The sequence below is a fragment of the Atta cephalotes genome (assembly GCF_000143395.1).
Source record: "Atta cephalotes unplaced genomic scaffold scaffold00062, whole genome shotgun sequence".
Taxonomy (NCBI): domain Eukaryota; kingdom Metazoa; phylum Arthropoda; class Insecta; order Hymenoptera; family Formicidae; genus Atta; species Atta cephalotes.
Window position 1 is genome coordinate 103509 of NW_012130126.1, and position 18031 is coordinate 121539.

The 18031-nt window shown below is 30.2% G+C and overlaps 2 protein-coding genes across 2 annotated transcripts in view; both read left to right on the forward strand.

Moving 5' to 3' along the window:
* Nucleotides 1–721: 721 nt before the first annotated feature.
* Nucleotides 722–7740, forward strand: LOC105623652 (3-hydroxyisobutyrate dehydrogenase, mitochondrial). The gene is made up of 9 exons (XM_012205032.1): nt 722–770; nt 1422–1424; nt 2818–2894; nt 2971–3149; nt 3265–3386; nt 3592–3802; nt 3885–4011; nt 5573–5744; nt 7676–7740. The coding sequence occupies exons 1-9, from the start codon at nt 722–724 to the stop codon at nt 7738–7740; spliced, it is 1005 nt and encodes a 334-aa protein (XP_012060422.1).
* A 513-nt stretch (nt 7741–8253) lies between these two features.
* LOC105623653 (LIM and SH3 domain protein Lasp) overlaps nt 8254–18031 on the forward strand; it is a 25279-nt gene continuing 15501 nt past the window's right edge. Inside the window, exon 1 of the mRNA XM_012205033.1 lies at nt 8254–8322. Within this exon, the coding sequence (XP_012060423.1) occupies nt 8254–8322 (69 nt within the window). The remainder of the gene's footprint in view (nt 8323–18031) is intronic.

Below are 18031 nucleotides of genomic sequence, written 5' to 3' on the forward strand. Positions count from 1 at the left end.
TATTTGTTTGAATTAACAAATATTTGCTTGACAGTCCGTGACCGCTACATTTAGTTAAATCAACTAATACTTTTTTGAAATAACAACTTCTTTTTCTCAGTGTAATGATCATGAATTAACGATTTGCAAAAAAAGACACGAGACCAGTAGATAATTTTACGAGCTTCAAATAAGTAGCCCGTAAGAATCATGGGAAGAATTAATTTGTTAATTATTCTTTTAATTATAATTTTTATTTTAAAGTAATTAATATAAAAAATATATTATGAGCATTATTTCATGAGGTTAGAGAAAAGTTGATCGTTTGAAGTAATTTATCTTTTTAATGAGAGAATGATGGACGAGCAAATTGTGAAGAATTCATTCGTATTACCCGCCTTTAAAGCATCATTCGTTATCCATTCTTCAAGTTGTGTAATGCATTTTTATGCTAAATCATACATGAGACGTCGCTACTGTCGTCTTTTCATGCCAATGGCAGTGTTCTTTTACAATCTAAAATATCATTCTGTTTTTCTCTGCGAGAAATTTATCTTTTAACAATTCTTTCGTCCAACACACACAAACGCATGCTAATGAGCAGCTGATTGCGTGTCTCGAGACAAGTTTTTCGCATGACATATTTGAACTGAATGGCATAAATATTAGTATGTTCTTTGCTCACAGCATGACATTTATTTGTTGATTCTTATAATTCATTATTTTCATAAGTGTTTCCAAGATGAGTGTTTTCACGATACTTACAAAATTATCCATCAGCATGACAGCAGGTAATATTTTTACTTATTTAATTTTTTTAATAATTTTTTAAATAATTTTTTTTATTCGAAAATCAATTGAAATCTTATTACAATTATTATTACAATTATTACAATTATTATTAAGCATAAATGAGGATCTCAACATTTTTAATGCTAAAATATTTTATCTGATCATTAAATGTCTGTGAAGTTTATATTTATATAAATATATAATCACTGGAAAAATTAACTTGAGGACTGTTATGTGAAAAAAATTGAATTATTAAAGAATAATTATTAAAGAATATTTTTATTTTTATATATATGTGACGAAAGAATATAAAAAAAAATTGTTTATTAAGAAATATTTTTGTTTATTAAAGAATATTTTTGTTCTTACAAATATGAAAGAATATTCAAAAACAGAATGTTGTCACGAAAGAATATTCAAAAAATATTCAAAAAAATTTTATTTCTTAAAGTGAATTGTGTTACTAATTAAAGTTGTTTAATTTTAAAATATTAAGAATTTAACGAGATTTTATAGATTATTCTATTATTATGTTTAGATATCTATGTAAAATTTGAGCATAATTCTTTCATTGATTAAAAAATGTTTTTCTGTTGGTCTTAATTCTTATATAAAATAGTTTTTATATACTTATTTGCAAATTTAATAAGGAAGTAATATTAAAAAAATTTTATACATATATTAAAAACAATAATAAATATTAATGTAAAAATTTATTTATAGAAAATATAATTATAATAAGTTTGACTCTTGGGTATTAGCGCCGTACTATGTGCGCGATGAATTTCAATATTATTAAATTATATCTCTTGAAAAAATTCATAAATATTTTATGTTTTCAACTTGAAAGCATTTGACAACCGATAATAATTCCGATAATAAACCAATGATAATTCATAGCTGTGCAATCTTAAACTATCTAATTAACTGTTTTTGGCATTTCCCTAGATATAACAAATTTCTTAAAAATCAAAAGATGTGTATGTGATTTTGTGTCACAATTTAAAAATAAATGTTGATGCTCGATCTAAAATTAGCTTCCTGATTTTTACCTGTGATTTTATCTTAATATAATATACGTGGATCGTTTGGTAAATTTCCATGAAATGCCGCTACAATCCATTTGATGACACGACACCTCGAAAGATCCACTCTTCGAACTCCTTCAGGCTAAATTTCAGTCAGAAAGGACGCATAGTTCACGTTTGATAATCATTTAAATTTAACCCATGTAATTGCAAATTTCACAGACATTTAATGATCAGAATAAAATTTTAGCATTTAAAATGTCTTAGCATTAGAAATGTTGAAATCCTTATTTAAGATAATAATAATATATGCGTTAGTTCGAGTCTTGTATAGAACCATCGTATACATTCTTTCCGTAATCATAATCATAAGATATATCGTAAGAGTTAGCCAATCATAGTAAAAAATTATCAAAAATTTTTAGCTGATTAGCTAATTCTTATACGATACATCTTACAATTATTGTTGCGAAAAATAAATAAAATGAGACTATCCTTACTACTGCGAAATTATTGATCCCTTTTATACCGTTAGTACGCGTATCAAATTAGTGCGGATTAAATATTTGATACGTCCTTATTTATACTGATTTATTTCAGAACGGGTCAAGTTAGGTGACCTGATGTCTTCATTACTTTTCAAGATATAAAACCTCTAATTCTAATTTTAATCTGAAAAGCAGTGGTGAATTTTAATATACGATCTAAAACAAACTAAGCATTTATAGCACGCTGAGATTCTTTGATATCATTTGATACGCATACTAGTTAGGTCTGATACTCATTCAGAAGTATCAGACCAAAATAATCCGCCAGCATTTATACCAAGCACATCAAGTGATTTGATATGGAAATGACATTAATATGAATATCAAGTGCTCGGTATAAACTATAAGCAATTACAATAATTAAATATAATTAAATCACAATAATTAAATATAATTTACACATTTACATATAAATTTCTTATTTTCTGCAAAGTAGACATACGTGTTTAACATAACATGTTTGATCTTAGAAAGATATTATTCAAAAATCGGATTCATCGGATTGGGTAATATGGGCGGTCACATGGCGAAAAACTTGCTGAAGAAAGTAATAATCAATTTAAATTTAGTGAGTCATCTCTTTCAATTAAATAATTCTCATTAATAAAAGTTTTTTTTCTTAGAATTATAAACTCACTGTATATGACATAAATAATTCGGCGATGACGAATTTAATGGAAGCGGGAGCAAGTTGTGCGTTAAATGTGGCTGAAATATCGAAGGAAGCTGATGTTATCATCTCAATGTTACCTTCAAATCAGCATGTCCTTGATATCTACACTGGCAAGAATGGCGTGCTTAGGTAAAAAAATGAATTTTAGAAATCAGCACTTTTTTCAAATAGTGATGTCTAAAATTGATTTGTCAAATAAATAAATTGCAATTTATGTTTGGCTAATTTGTATTTTGTTTTTTAGTGCAGCACAAAAGGATATTCTACTGATCGATAGCAGTACCGTAGATCCATCAGTGTCTCAATTTATTGCCTTGCAGGCTCGTGAACATAATTTGAGATTTATCGATAGTCCTGTTTCGGGAGGTTAGTTTTAACATTCATAAAAAATCTAAAATGTAAATTTAGAATTACAATAGACTTATTAAATATAGATATAAATTATACTCGAATAAATTATCAATAAATTATCAAATAAAGTAAGAATTAAAGTAAGAATTAAAGAATTAAAGAATTAAAGAATTAAGAATTAAAGAATAAAGAATTAAAGAATTGTTTATTAAATTAATAGGCGTAAACGCAGCCAAGGATGGCACTTTGACATTTATGGTAGGCGGCAAGGAAATGGATTTTAATGATGCGAAACCCATTCTTGAAGCTCTGGGATCTAGAATAGTACATTGCGGTGACGTAGGCATGGGACAGGCGGCTAAGCTGTGTAACAATATGTTATTAGCCATCGGTATGATTGGCACGGCTGAAGCATTTAACCTTGGGCAGAGGTAAGAAACAAATAGGATATACGTAATGCATATTTATGTCAATTTTTTATGTCAGTAATTTAATGTACGTGATTTATTTTAGGCTAGGCTTAGATGCTAAGATATTGGCGAACGTTGTAAACTCTAGCACAGGCAGATGCTGGTCTTCTGATCTGTATAATCCAGTTCCGGGAATTCTACCTAATGTTCCTAGTTCGAAGAATTATGAGGTAATTGAGTGTAGAATGTTTTTGCGTGATCCGGCTTTTTTCTTATGTTGCAGATTCATTGAAGCAGAATTCAAGAACCTGAGGAATTAACATAATCGGAAAAAATAAATTAACCTTATAACACAAAATTTTCGATTATAAAATTAAAAATTAAAAAAAATTAGCTCATATGCTTTATTCAGAGAATTCTAACGGACTTTTTATAATAAGTCGTATTATTAAGTCTTAAGTCGTAAGAAATTGACAATCATGTTCTTATCACATTCAACTGTGTTGGTCGATTCCTTACGGCTTAAAGCAACAACTTATTGTGGAATGTATGTTACAATTTATTTGAAACAAATAATTTAATAGATATATGTAAGAGGATCTAATCATCTGTTTCATATTCATTCAAATTTATTATCATCCGTAATTAATTTTTTTCTGATTGATATAAATAAATTACATGAATATCGATATCAGTTTTTATATTTAACTTTCTACCGGCAATGTCAAATTTTAAAGGTTCAGTCGATTTTTTGTTTGTAATAATTAAAATATAAATTTTTATGATTATAAAAACTTGTTAAAGTTTAAAAAATTATAAATATATAAGAATTTTTTTCAGATTTTTATATAGTCCAGGACAACATAAAACTACTACATAGAAATTCAAAGACTCAGGTTGCGGACAAAGTGTGAAAATTTCACATTGCCGAAGGAAGATTAAGATTGCCTTACATATATAAATCTTAAGATGCCATATGCATATAAGTCAATCATAGAGTGCTGTTTGTAGACAGTTCTTATGACCTTTTACAATAAGTCATTAATCATAAATCAGAAGTCAAAAGCTAAAAATTGATCAATCACAATCATCAATTTTTAGCTTTTGATTTCTAATTTATGCTTAATGGCTTATTATAGAGAAAGTCTATTATATTTAAGATTGTCTTATGTCTTATGTGTCATGAACACAATCAGACAGCCATATTAGCGTCATACTTCACATACTTCTTCAGAACAGTCTTGAAAGAATGTAATAGAAATAACAATAGTAATGTGAAAAATAATTAAAGAGATAATTTTCGTTTTAGAGAAAAACAACTTTGGGAAAATGTTAAAAAAATTGCTCATACAATTATGCATAATTTTATATTTAATTATATTTAAGTAATTTTTTATATTTTTTCAAACTTGATTTTTTCTAAAATAAATAGTATGAAAATTACTCTTTTTACTTATTTCTAATGTTTTCATATTTTATTATTGTTATTTTTATTACTAAAAAGTATTTTTATAAAAGAAAGAAGAATACATGAATATGTATGGACATATTTCATATAAAATTATGTATATACATATTTATACATATTCATTCATGAAAAAACTTTTTACCGGAATTTATATTACATTTTAAGTATAGTATTTTAAGAACGTAAATCTGTGTGTGGCTGTCTGATTGCTTTATGATATATCAAGATTGTACCTAAGATGTTATATCATAAATATAACAAATAATTACTATTAAATACTAGTTTTTAGTTTTAAAGTAAATAACAAGTAAATACGCATATAGGGCGGTTTCGGCACAACATTGATGGCCAAAGATCTGGGATTGATACAATCCATCGCGACTAGAACGCAAACTGCAATTCCTCTTGGTTCCCTGGCGCATCAGATTTATACAGCGATCATCGCTCAAGGATTCTCAAATAAGGATTTCAGCGTAATCTATCAATTCCTTAAAGGTAAAAATTGATAAAACTTATACTATAAGCCTTATTAAATATTTTTAATGTATCGACTGAAGCAAACGATTTTTATTTGGTATATTATTTACAAAATATTTGATATATTTGGTATATTTAGTGTATTATTTACGAAAATTAACGTTTTGGTATATTTAATATTTTTGGTATATTTGGTATATTTAGTATATTATTTACAAAAGTTAACGTTTTTTGTTTTTTTTTTATCCAACACACTTTTATATCGTGCGATTACAAACATACTTAAATATACTGCATTATTCGTCCGTATTCTGTAATCTATAGAGGGCACTAGTCGATAGACAATGTGGTCTATTCTGTAGTATTAACTGATACTCGTTTTTATCATTGTGTACCAATTATTAATTTTAATTTCAGTTCAACTTTCTCTTCATTTTTTAATTCTTAGAACTAGAAAAGATAAAAAGTTAATTGAACTGAGATTAAAATTAAACTACACTGCAAAAATGTAATGTGTTTTATATGTAATTTTTTAAATATGTTAGAAAACATAGAAGCAAAGCACAATTTAAAAAGATAATATTACGCTGTTTAATATAACAGATATTTAAATTTAAGGTTATTTTTTTATTTATATTTCTTACAGAGTACTTATTACTTCTGTAAACTGTAACTTTTTTAATGAGTTTTGATAGAATACATTTAAAAATTAGATAGAATACATTAAAATAAAAATCTATGTAAAAATTAAAATAAAATTAGTTTTGTGATTTCAAGAATAAATCAAATATAAGTAAATTACTTGTATAAACCTCTGTAGTTGTTAATGTATAAATAATATATTTATAATGTGACATAATTCGCAAACAATTAAAATGTATTTACCGACAGTTAACTGCAACTTTTTGATTCAAGTTTTAGCTCTTCGACGCGAAAGTTAAGTACAAACTACTAAAATTTGTATTTTATAAGTATTTTAAAATTATTTTTTTGTGAAATAAATAGAATAAAATCTCCGAAATAAATTTTTTTTATATTATATTATTTTTTATATTTTTAATATTATTTTCTATATATTTTTTTTATTATTCTTATTAATTTATAGGTGTATTTATAAATCGATATGTTAGAACGCTATATTATCGACGTCCTCGTAGATCTAACAGTTCATTACACTGCAGTTTTATAACGTACGTCGTGAGCAGCAATAATAACCTTATTTATTATACAATTTATTTTTTACTTATTGAACAATTGTAGCATATATGCAACGGTGTGCCCATTAATGAGAATAAATTACACAAATTCGTAAAATGAAGATATTTAACATCGCTAATGTTGACTAGCGTAGTACGCGTATCTATTTAACTTTATATTACATTTATTACAGCTTATTTCTTTTATACAGTAAAATATTTTTAAGATTAATAACGTTAATTAAAATAATCAAAAATTATTTATATAACTATCAGATATCTAATATTATTAACGTACGCGTATTAATTGTTACTTTCTCATATTTAATATTAATTATTAGTACAATCTTTCTGAAACATTAATTTTTTCAATAAGTGTATAAACGAACGTTTTATGCTGTCTAGGGAATATGGAGAAAAAAATATTTTATACTTTTAAAAGTTTCTTTATCGCTTTGGTGTTCTTCAGGATTACATTTTCGGTGTAAATCTCGCCAAAATTAACATAATTTTTGCTTCTTCCTGCGCTTGAATAGAATCAGTATTATATACAAAAATAGAAGAATAATAGAATTTTTTTCGATTATAAAATTTTCTCAATTATGTAGCGGTTCTGAATCGCGCTCGCGCGATTCGTCAATCGCACGTGACAGGATTGTATCACGTGACACACGCGTTCGCGGCGAGTCATCGCATTGACTAGCGTAGTTTGTCCTACCATCGGTGTATTTGACGGCTCTTTTTTGTGATTAGACGAGGACGAGAGGGCAGTGCGGTTCGGTGCGACTGCGGCGATTTACTCGCTGCCGTTTCCGTGAGTCTCGCACAAGTTAGGAGAAGATAGATAGAGAGAGGGAGAGAGAACGAGGCAGGGACGCAGAACGGGACGCGAACGAGAGTCCAACGTCGTCCAACGTCACCACTCGCCAGTCACGGAAAGATATACGGATTGGAGTCATCGGTGGTTGGTTTTTCCCGCCGGATTTCGCGAGCGAACTGGCGCCAGCAGCTGTCCGAGGCAAGTCGTCCAGCAACGACGACGCGACGGTCGGTCGAATGTGTCGCTAGTAGTGTATATACGTCACGCACGTGTAGTACCAAGATCCGTCGTCTCTCTAGTGTGTGCGTACATGCAAGCGTGCGTGCGTGCGTCGTGTGTCGTGCGTGCGTGCGTGCGTGCTCTTAATCCGGTGTCTCGAAAAAACGTAAGTAAAGTAACGCCAAGACCGCGTGCAGATCAGTAAGCCTGGGTGAGTGACGGTGCGAACGCGGAGGCGAGAAGAGGATAGCGGCGGCAGAGGACCGTAGCCGAGAAGGAAGAGGAGATAAAGATGAGCAAGACGTGCGCCCGATGCGAGAAGACGGTCTATCCGATCGAGGAGCTCAAGTGTCTCGACAAGGTACGTAGAGTTTGCTCGGTTATTTTTCGTCCGTTTGGAATAACTAGCGAGTACTTCTCGATAATTCGAGAAAATCCTCATCCTGGGAGGAATTAAAATTCTTTTCGAATTTTCTCTGAAAGGAGTGCCGCTCTCCAGGAGAGAGCGGGAGAGATGTACCGTTCTCGTTCGGCCCCATTGAGTAGGGCTCGGCCCAGTGGCGGCCTTCGCGTCGTTGCCAATCGATGGCCTTCCTTGTCGTGCGTGCGTGCATGCGTGCGTGAGTGAGTGCGTGCGTGCGTGCGTGAGTGCGTGCGTGATGCACGCGTGTTTAACGTCGTGGAACGATCCGCAAACGGAGTTGTCTATTTGTTGCGCTTCGATATTCAGTTCAGTTTCATTCAGTTTTAATTAAAACTCTAAACTACAACTAAAAATAAAGAAATATATACATATACGTATAATAGCTTTAAAGAAAATTGAATAAAATTGAAAGAACTCGAGAAATCCACTTGTTGCATACGCCGTTTCTCGCAATGGATGAAGTCGCTTGATGCATAAAAGGCTGCGAGAGTTCCCCACCATGTCACAAGGATGCGAAGAATATTCTGGTACATTGCAGTGAATTCTGTTAGATGCACTTGTACGCTTTAAAAGCTGTTATTAACCGTTACAAAAATATAAATTCGTGTTTGTTTTTAATTCAAATCGAATAATATCTAAATACAATACAAATGGCAATGATATATGGTAATGATAATGTTAAATATGTTAAACATGGATAAGACAATTATATATATTTTGAACAACTTTTAAAAGTGTGATAAATAAAGAAATAAAAACGAGAAAATAAAGTAAAATGTTAAATTTTTTTTATCACATTTAAGCCCGATTTTTTCTTATCTGGTTAATTTATAGTTTTGATTCAACCTTACTTGATGATAAAAATTGTTTTCTTCAACTATTAATCACTAATGGTTTTGCAGTGATATCTTTGAAAGTGATTTACAAAACACCACTAGTTTAATCATTAACCATAGCTAGAAAAATACATTTTTTTTACATTATTATCAAATTATGTCCAACCACAAGTTAAGCAAACCAGACCTTGAATGTAATGCTCTAAAAGAGCTGTTAAATCGTTACAAAAACATAAATAAAATAAGATGATTATTTTGTAATTTAGACGAATAAATAATATTTAAATACGATACAATCAAATGGTAATGAGAATATCGTAATGATAATGTCAAATTTTATGCTAAATATGGATATGACATAGTTATTTTGAGTGATTTAACAGCCAACAATTGATAGCTTTTACTTAAGAATGAGTCTTTGATTGCCTAAAATAAATTAGACAAAATAAACGTCTTTTAGCGCATAATAACGTTTCAACGTGATTGTTTGCGAGGATTTTCTTTTCCGATCATTGTAGGATTTGTATGCTCGCTTACGGCATACAACGGGTATGCAGCGTTTTTCGAGATATGCAGAAACGGAGTGGGAGTACATGGCAGGATGTACCGTTCGCGAACCGATTGCAATGGTTCAACTGAACGTTATAACTGGTATCTATAAATGTAGATTGCGGAAGACCTAACATAGTTGCACAGTTTTGCTCTTTAGCGTAGTTCACGAAAAAGTAAATGCAAATACGACAATTTTAGAGGAAATAATAACAAAAAAAGGAAAAGAGTAAAAAATTAAATGGCATTTTAATTGTCTTTTTTATTTTATTTTATTTATATATTTTGTATAAAAGACGTTTAACGAGGACGTAATTTTGAGATTTATTTTGTTTAATTTACTTTAGGCAATCAAAGACTCATTCTTAAATAAAAGCTATCAATTGGTGGCTGTTAAGTCGCTCAAAATAATGTCATATTTTGTGTTCTCGATTAAATATTTTCAGAATATTTGTCAAAAGTAGTTACATGTAATATGTAAGATAAGACATGATGTTTGTGAGATTATCGGTGGAAATTTTACCTATTATCTATGTACAACTATGTATAATTATGTATAACAGTATTCGACGATTATGTATCTATACAAATTATATGCATATACAAAGTACGTTGACTATTCTTCTGCCATTCTTAGGCAACAAGACATTCTCGTTCTCGTTTCTACGAATTCTTTCGGCTTCATTTAAAACAAATTTTGTTGAAACTTATTTCATTTTAACCGCTGTTTAAACGGAATGTAGCAAATACTCTCTTGCTTCGTTCACTATGTATACCAACTTCCGCATTTGTCCAGGTCAAACCTTGAAATGATTCGGATTTATAACTTTTGTTCAAAATTGTGAACGGAGCGCGAATTCTTGCGAGTGTTTTTATAAAAGACCGTGGCGTGCAACTCCCATTTACTTCCATTCGTTGTGCTAATTTATTCGACTTTATTCGCACGAGAGACTAGAGTCTGAAATTAGTTAGTCAATTATAAAAATTTTATTTCCATCTTAGGCTGTTCTGATATTATTTTAGCATTTTGAAGTACATATATATCAAATTTATATAAATAATTTCTTTTATTTTCAACTAATTAGTATTAAAAAGATTTAAATGAGAGAAATTATATATTGTAATTAATAATTTAACTGTAGAGTTCAAGAATTAATCAATTATTCCTATTATACAAACTTAAATCTATTATTAGGTCGTGAATACATAGAATTGTTTTTACAACGGGAAAGAATTATTATTTTATGTACAATTAATGTGGCTTTAGTGTCTGGTTTTTTTCTCGCGTTGTCAAGGTGTCAAGAAGATTGGCACACCATTATAACACACCAAAACTTTTTCTGAGACAGATTATGGATGTACCGTTCTCGTTTAGTTCCGCTCGCTGAGCCGTTTTCAGTTCCATTTGCTGTGATATTTCTCGTCTCGTTTATTCTTACGTTGAATGACCGATACTAAGCATGATCTCTTTCTGCATATAGAGAGACGAAAAGAAAGGGAGGAGGATGGGGAGGAGAGAGAGAGAGAGAGGGAGACTGACCTCTCTAGTCATTTTTGCTCCGAATCTTCTTTTCATAAACGTAGATGAGCTTTACATTAAAAAATTTTTATCGTGCTGCATTAGAAATAAACTTTGAAGCCAAGTGCGCGAACTTCGGAATCTTGCGTATTTACTGCGAATTCTTCATAAAATTAAATGTTTTGTCATAAATTGTATATTACGTCTTACTCTGAGAAGGAATTTGAATATTAATTAATTTTGTTAGCTTTTTCTTATCAATTACGACGTATCTCGTCCGGATGCTTATATATAAATATATGAATACGTTATTTTCTGTTTTATTCAAATCCTGATGAGATTGAGATTCACAAGCTTCTACTAAAATTTCAATTTTGCTTTGTAAAAGGAGTGCAGTTTTATAATAAAAGTTTTATTATATAATAAGCAATTATGATTCTTTTGACTTAATGAGATACGTATTATGTAAAAGTATAAATATATACGTGTATGTGGTGTGCTTAAAAAATATCTTATCTAATTTAATACTGGAGGATAAATAAAACTCGTTGGGCGAGTTAACAGCATTTTTTAATCGCGTGGGCGGCATTCCCCGCCAGAAAACGAGCTTCAGACGTTCGAGAAGAGGTCGAGGAAGTCAGGATCCTAAATTTGGATGTGTATCGTGCCGCATGATCGCCACGTTGGTTTTCTAAATCCTCTCGCGCGTTGCGTGTGTCTGCACGATCCATCCATTTTTGGTATCTCCCGCAAAGAGAATGAAAGCAGCCTTTTTGTCGCAACGTGACTCACAATGGTAAAATAAAAAATATAATTACCAATAATAAATACTAATCTCTCTTTATTCTTTTTATTTAGAAATTACATTATTAAATTCTATCGATTTTCAATAAATTATTCGAACGCGCTTTTTCTATTTTTAATTTATTTTCTTTTTATTTTAGTTTAGTTAGCGAGACAAATTTAGTAATTAATACTTGTCTTAATTATTTCATGTATTACTTAAGACAAAAAAAACAGCATATTATGAAAAGTAATTAATAGATATCTTTTTATTCTTACTTAGAACACTTGCAAATTACGGTACGGTTTATGCACTTTTTACGTGCAGATCGTTGTTTATGCCCGAGTTTACGCCTATTTCCACTGCGTGTTCGCGATGTCTCATGAAATTGCGGTTGCAGCTGTTTCTCTTTCTTTGGAGAAACAGAGAAGGAAAGCGAGATGAAAGAAATGAAAGAGCGGCGCAATACGAGGAAGAATTGAGACGAGACATAACGTTACACGGTCAACAGACCGAAGTGCACAAGGGAAAATTAAAGAGAAGGAAATTAATGAAGGAAAAGTCAGTTTCTTCCTCACGATGGATTCTTTTTTCTGCAAGCAATGCTTTTTGATTTATTTCTTTTTCTTTTTGTGTTATTTTCTAATGGAATAAATAATATTTCGAGTTTTAGATTTTTAAAATATAATTATAAAAAGTAATACGTCGTGATAATGAAACAATCGTGGTTTATAATAGTCGAAATAAACGTGTCAAAGGAAATTAAAATTTTTGAATTCCCAATTTTTTCTTTCTTAAGAAAATATATTTTTTCAGAAAATATCTAATAATGAAAAGATATGGAAGCAATATGAGATACTCATACTATAAAATAATAAAGCTGTTTACAAATAAAATAATAAAGCTATTTACAAATAAAAGTTCCTATTAAGGGAACGAGAGATGAGAGGGGAGACTCAGCAAATAGCTGCTCTCCATTTAGGAAATTCATAATCATTACTGATATCCATATAATTTAGATCGCGCATGCTGCATAGAATGCGGATTAAAAAACGCGAGATAAAAAAGACGAGTAAAAATTATTTAAGAAACAGAATAAATTTAAGTATCTTTAAGTATTTGTATCTTTTTTACTTATTTAATATCTCTCATACTTTCTTTATCACCTACTTTCAAAAATATTGATAAACATTTTGCAATATCACTATCGCTTATAATAATTAAAAAATATACAAGCATATAAAAATATTGTATATAAATATCTACTGTAAAAATAAATGAGATGTTAAAAATTTACTGTAAGCATGCACGCGATAAAAAACAATGCTTCTTAAATAAATATCTAAGAAGCGGCGAAATATTAAAATTACGAATAAAAAGATATCAATTAGGTTTGATTGATTGGATTACATTTGATTAGATTGTATAATTAAAAATAAATATACAAATAAATATATATACTATGTGCAACATCATATTATAAGATATGACAGATTTGTACGATATGACTGTATCATTTCTATATAAATGAATTGATTTCGCTTGATTTTTAATAATCCTTTATAGGAATGATTTTCATTCATGAATATAAGGACGATAATATTGTTTATATACGAAACTTTATATACGCGTGTATGCAATAATCGACCTGCAGCAAAATTGTAACGAATTACGAGCTACCCGTTGCGTGGGCTGCGCGCGCGCAATCACAACAGGTGGGAGGGAGTCGATCTCGACCTGTTGCTCTCTGTTAGTCGAGAAATTCGATTTGAAGAATTCGTGGCAGAATGCCAATGTCGTACAGATAAGATAACATTTATGTATCTTTACACAGAATATAAATATTAAACACATTACTTTAAATACGAATATTTTTCGCAAAAAGTTTATTACAGTTTTTTAAGATTAATTTGGGAAATTTGGGGGGATTATTAATATTTCAGATTGATTGCGTTGAAAGTCCGACAATCGGCACGCAGTTATCATTTTTGAAATTAATTCATTTATGTAAATATATATAATAGTTTAACATCTTAACATTCAGACCGTATAGTCAACTCCGTATTTAAAGTAATGTATGTTTATGTATAGTCAGCTCCGTATTTAAAGTAATGTATGTTTATGTTTAACATAAACAGTTTTGTTTCCAATCTTATTGTTTATAAATATTAAACACCGATAAATATTTACATCGACATATAAAATTCTCAAACGTATTTCAAACTATTTACAATTTTATCTTTATTGCGCGAGTTTTGGAAGTTAATCAATTCATTTAGTTATAATGCTCTTTGCATTCAGTTGATCGCAATCCGATTAAATGACTTCTCACTTTTCTGGACCCATTGCTTTTCAGTCATTAAATATTCCTGCTATTCCAACGATGCGGCGCGGCATCCGGTTGTTTCCCACCGTTGATTGCGAAGGCGTGAATATAGCGATTACATAGGAGGTACACATACCGTACGCGATTCTTTAAACACGCGGGAAAAATGGGGCTATTCTTAACGTTTAATAGTTCTTTTTTTTTTGCGGCTTACCCACAGATAAATCAATGCTAATCTATATTACCATCATGATATAGAATAGAATCATCGGAAATTGCACTGATAGGAGAAGAACCTGAGATAATTTAACAATAATCTCGTTCATTATAAGTGCGATAACTTTGGTAATGAATTATAATTAAACAGATAAAACATATACCTATCACATCTAATGACTTGATAACCTGCTTGAGTGCTTCATATTAGGAATTATACGACGATAATAAATAATATCTCAACATTTTGTTTTTTCTTTAAATAACAAATTTTTATAATAACATATTTTTTCTAAAATAAATTATTCTAATTTATGACCAATCATATAAAATACATTATATTTGTTAAATTGATTTAAGATGAAAGGCATATTTCAATAATTTTGTTATATAATTTTGCTATAATAATTTTAATAAATTCTTTATTAACAGATATTCTTAGCATTTTTTTACCAATTGAATATTTGAAATATTTAAAATATTTCTATTGGGTTTAATATTCAATAAAGCGTAATTTACATCGTGCTCGTCATATAACGTTCAATATTCAACTCGTTAGAAAGGCACACGAGATCAGTTGTCATTGTTCCACCGATTGCCACTTACTCGACAATTCACCACGTAGCCGAACTTTCACTTTTGACGATAGTCGAATCGATTTAAACGCCATTCTTCCTTTTCGACGAAAATGTATTTCCGCGCTGTTGATGTAATCCTTTCTTTTTAATGAATCTTTAATTATAATGAATTTTATTCAACAACTCATGATTTGCTTGGTTTCTTAGTAATTGCTATAAATATTTAACAATGATATTTTATGTAAAAAAAATAAGAGCAGAATATCTTTCAGGAATAAATTGCTTGTGTAATTATATCTATTTTTTTTATATATATAATGAGTAGTGAGTGTTGTTTGGCGGCAAACAAATCACTGATTCTATCTTATCGCAAGTCATCAACGATAAAGAGTAATGTAACAGAGCACTCGAGTGCGATCAAATTATCGGGTTCTTAAGTTTTATGCGTATCGGAGCATTAAATCGCTTTTCACCTAAGCGCATAATTAAGGTCATATTCCAAAGCGCCGTCGCGCGCGCACGTAACGTCAAACATACTCAAGATGTATAAGCGATTTTGCCGCACGCTGACCGTTCTCTTCTTAATCCAGGACACTGTATATACAGCAACTATAAATAAGATATCTTACGAAACAAGAGTCTTACACAGTTAAAAACATTCCGAAATCAGGCGAAAGTGCGTTGATTAAGAAAACCGTATAAACCGTTCTACAGTGTAATTCTCCCTACGCAGATTTCTTATCAGAATTTGTGTGCAGTCGAACAATTCTGTACAAGTATAATCTTGCAAATTAAAAGGAAATCCATATACATACTCTCTAAATCAGAATCAGTGGATAGTCACTAATTACCAAGCATACTTTGCACTGATAATCAATGAAGTTCAATTAAAAAAGGAAAAATGTTTGAGTATAACTAAAATACTGATATTTGCACATTAATCTTTCAATATCATATTCATTGAATTTAAGCTAAAACAAGATACAAGGTAGATCACGCAATAAAGATTAGCTAGGTTAGGGATCTTATATTTAATTCACTGAATACTAGAGGCATACTTTGCACTGATATCAATGATTATCCACTGATTCAGATTTAGAGAGTTTGCAGCACACAGATAATGTACAAAATTTCATTTTTATTATAATAGAAATTAGAATTATTTTGTGTGCAATCTGAAATGCGTTTTTGTAAACTTTAATTTATCTTCATATCTATTTGCTTCTCTTATATGATTAACTTTAGTACTGCGATTTTTTTCTAGACTGTATAAAGCCTTAAGTCCGCAATAGAGAAATCCGAGATCTTGACTGAAGTAAAAATTGACCAACTGACACATTGATTATGTGACTGAATAGTTCAAATGTAATGTTTGTTAATTCTTTCTCTGTCCGAGATCCCGAACTGATTTCTAGCTTCGCGGATACAAGGCTTTAGACTTCGTTGCAACATATTTAACATGAACGGTAAAATATGAGATCAATTTCTAATCAGAGGCATACATGTCTATCTAACAATACAGTTGTGTTTCTTACAGCATGTATGTGTATTTTGTCGATCATACGATATACATAAATAAGGTGTCGTTGCATTCATTATTAGCCGCATTCCGACATTGTCTCGTGAATTGACATTGGTGACCTCGCCGTCTAGAAATCGAAACGTGCCGCACTTTAAAAAAGAAGAAAAGATTCCGCACCGACAATGTTTTATTTAACATGTCTGTTCGCTGACGTTTTACGGAATTCAGAGCGAAAGTGTTCGACAAAATTCTTCGCGACATTTCAACCTTCAAATATATAATTAAAATCGTGCTTTTATTTACCGCCTTGATTTATCTTTTTCCAGCTAAAATAAGTGCTGATAACGCGAAATTATTATTAGTCACAATTGAGATTTTGTAAAATAAAAATTATTTTTATGTTGATACTTGTTAATAAAAAAAATATGATTTTCTTCTTTTTAAAATACTTTTTCAAGAAATTATTTATAATTATAATTTTTTTTAGTACACATGAAGATTACTTTAAAAGCTCATAAGATTGTTTTATGGATCTGCTTTCTTTTGTCCCTGCAACTATTTTCTAACATATGTGGCTTTCGAAAGAATCGTTAAAACACATTGTGGTGTGTCTTCAGTTTCTTGCTTGCAATGTTATTTTGTAACGAAGGAAGTCTTATGAGAACATTGTGCGCTATTGTAGCGATTGTAAACGTAGAAGAGAATAGTTAATGAGCGTATTTCTCAAAGTAACTCCTCTTTGAAATATATTTAAAAAATTCTTGAAATGTATCTATATAATATTTTTGTTGCATTCAACATCTAATCTATTTTTTGTTGTTGCACTAAAAGATATTTAATAATTTAAAAGTTATTAGTTCTTTCGTTCTCCAACATAGGATGTAATAAATAAATTGCACAGTTGATTCATTTCATAGTAATGAGTCATCTCGTGTTCGAGACTATCAAGATCAGGCTGTCATCGACTGCGTTCTCTAGCGATCTGTAACCTTTGTCGATTCCTGAGAACGGCCTTGTCGATTGCCGAGGGTCTCGATACCACTACGATGACCTTCGATTGTATAGATTAACCTAATATATGGCTTGATGCGATGAATAAAGCCGTACGTGTGCGTCCAGTTGGTTAGCTTCTTATTCCAGATAATTAAATCCATATTTCTACAAAAAAGAGAAATTGCCTTATTTTATTTTTTTATAACAAAGCTTTATGTTTAAATTTAGCAACTAAGGATAAATTTGAAGCCATAGTGTAAACAGGAACATCGAAGGAATAAAAAATTGTAAAATTCTTGAAATTAAATATATATATATATATA

Coding starts and splice junctions, on each gene's coding strand:
- LOC105623652 (XM_012205032.1), top strand. CDS start 722: ATGAGTGTTTTCACGATACTTACAAAATTATCCATCAGCATGACAGCA. Junction 2,895..2,970: donor CGAAAAACTTGCTGAAGAAA/GTAATAATCAAT, acceptor TTTTTTTCTTAG/AATTATAAACTCACTGTATA. Junction 3,150..3,264: donor GGCAAGAATGGCGTGCTTAG/GTAAAAAAATGA, acceptor TTTGTTTTTTAG/TGCAGCACAAAAGGATATTC.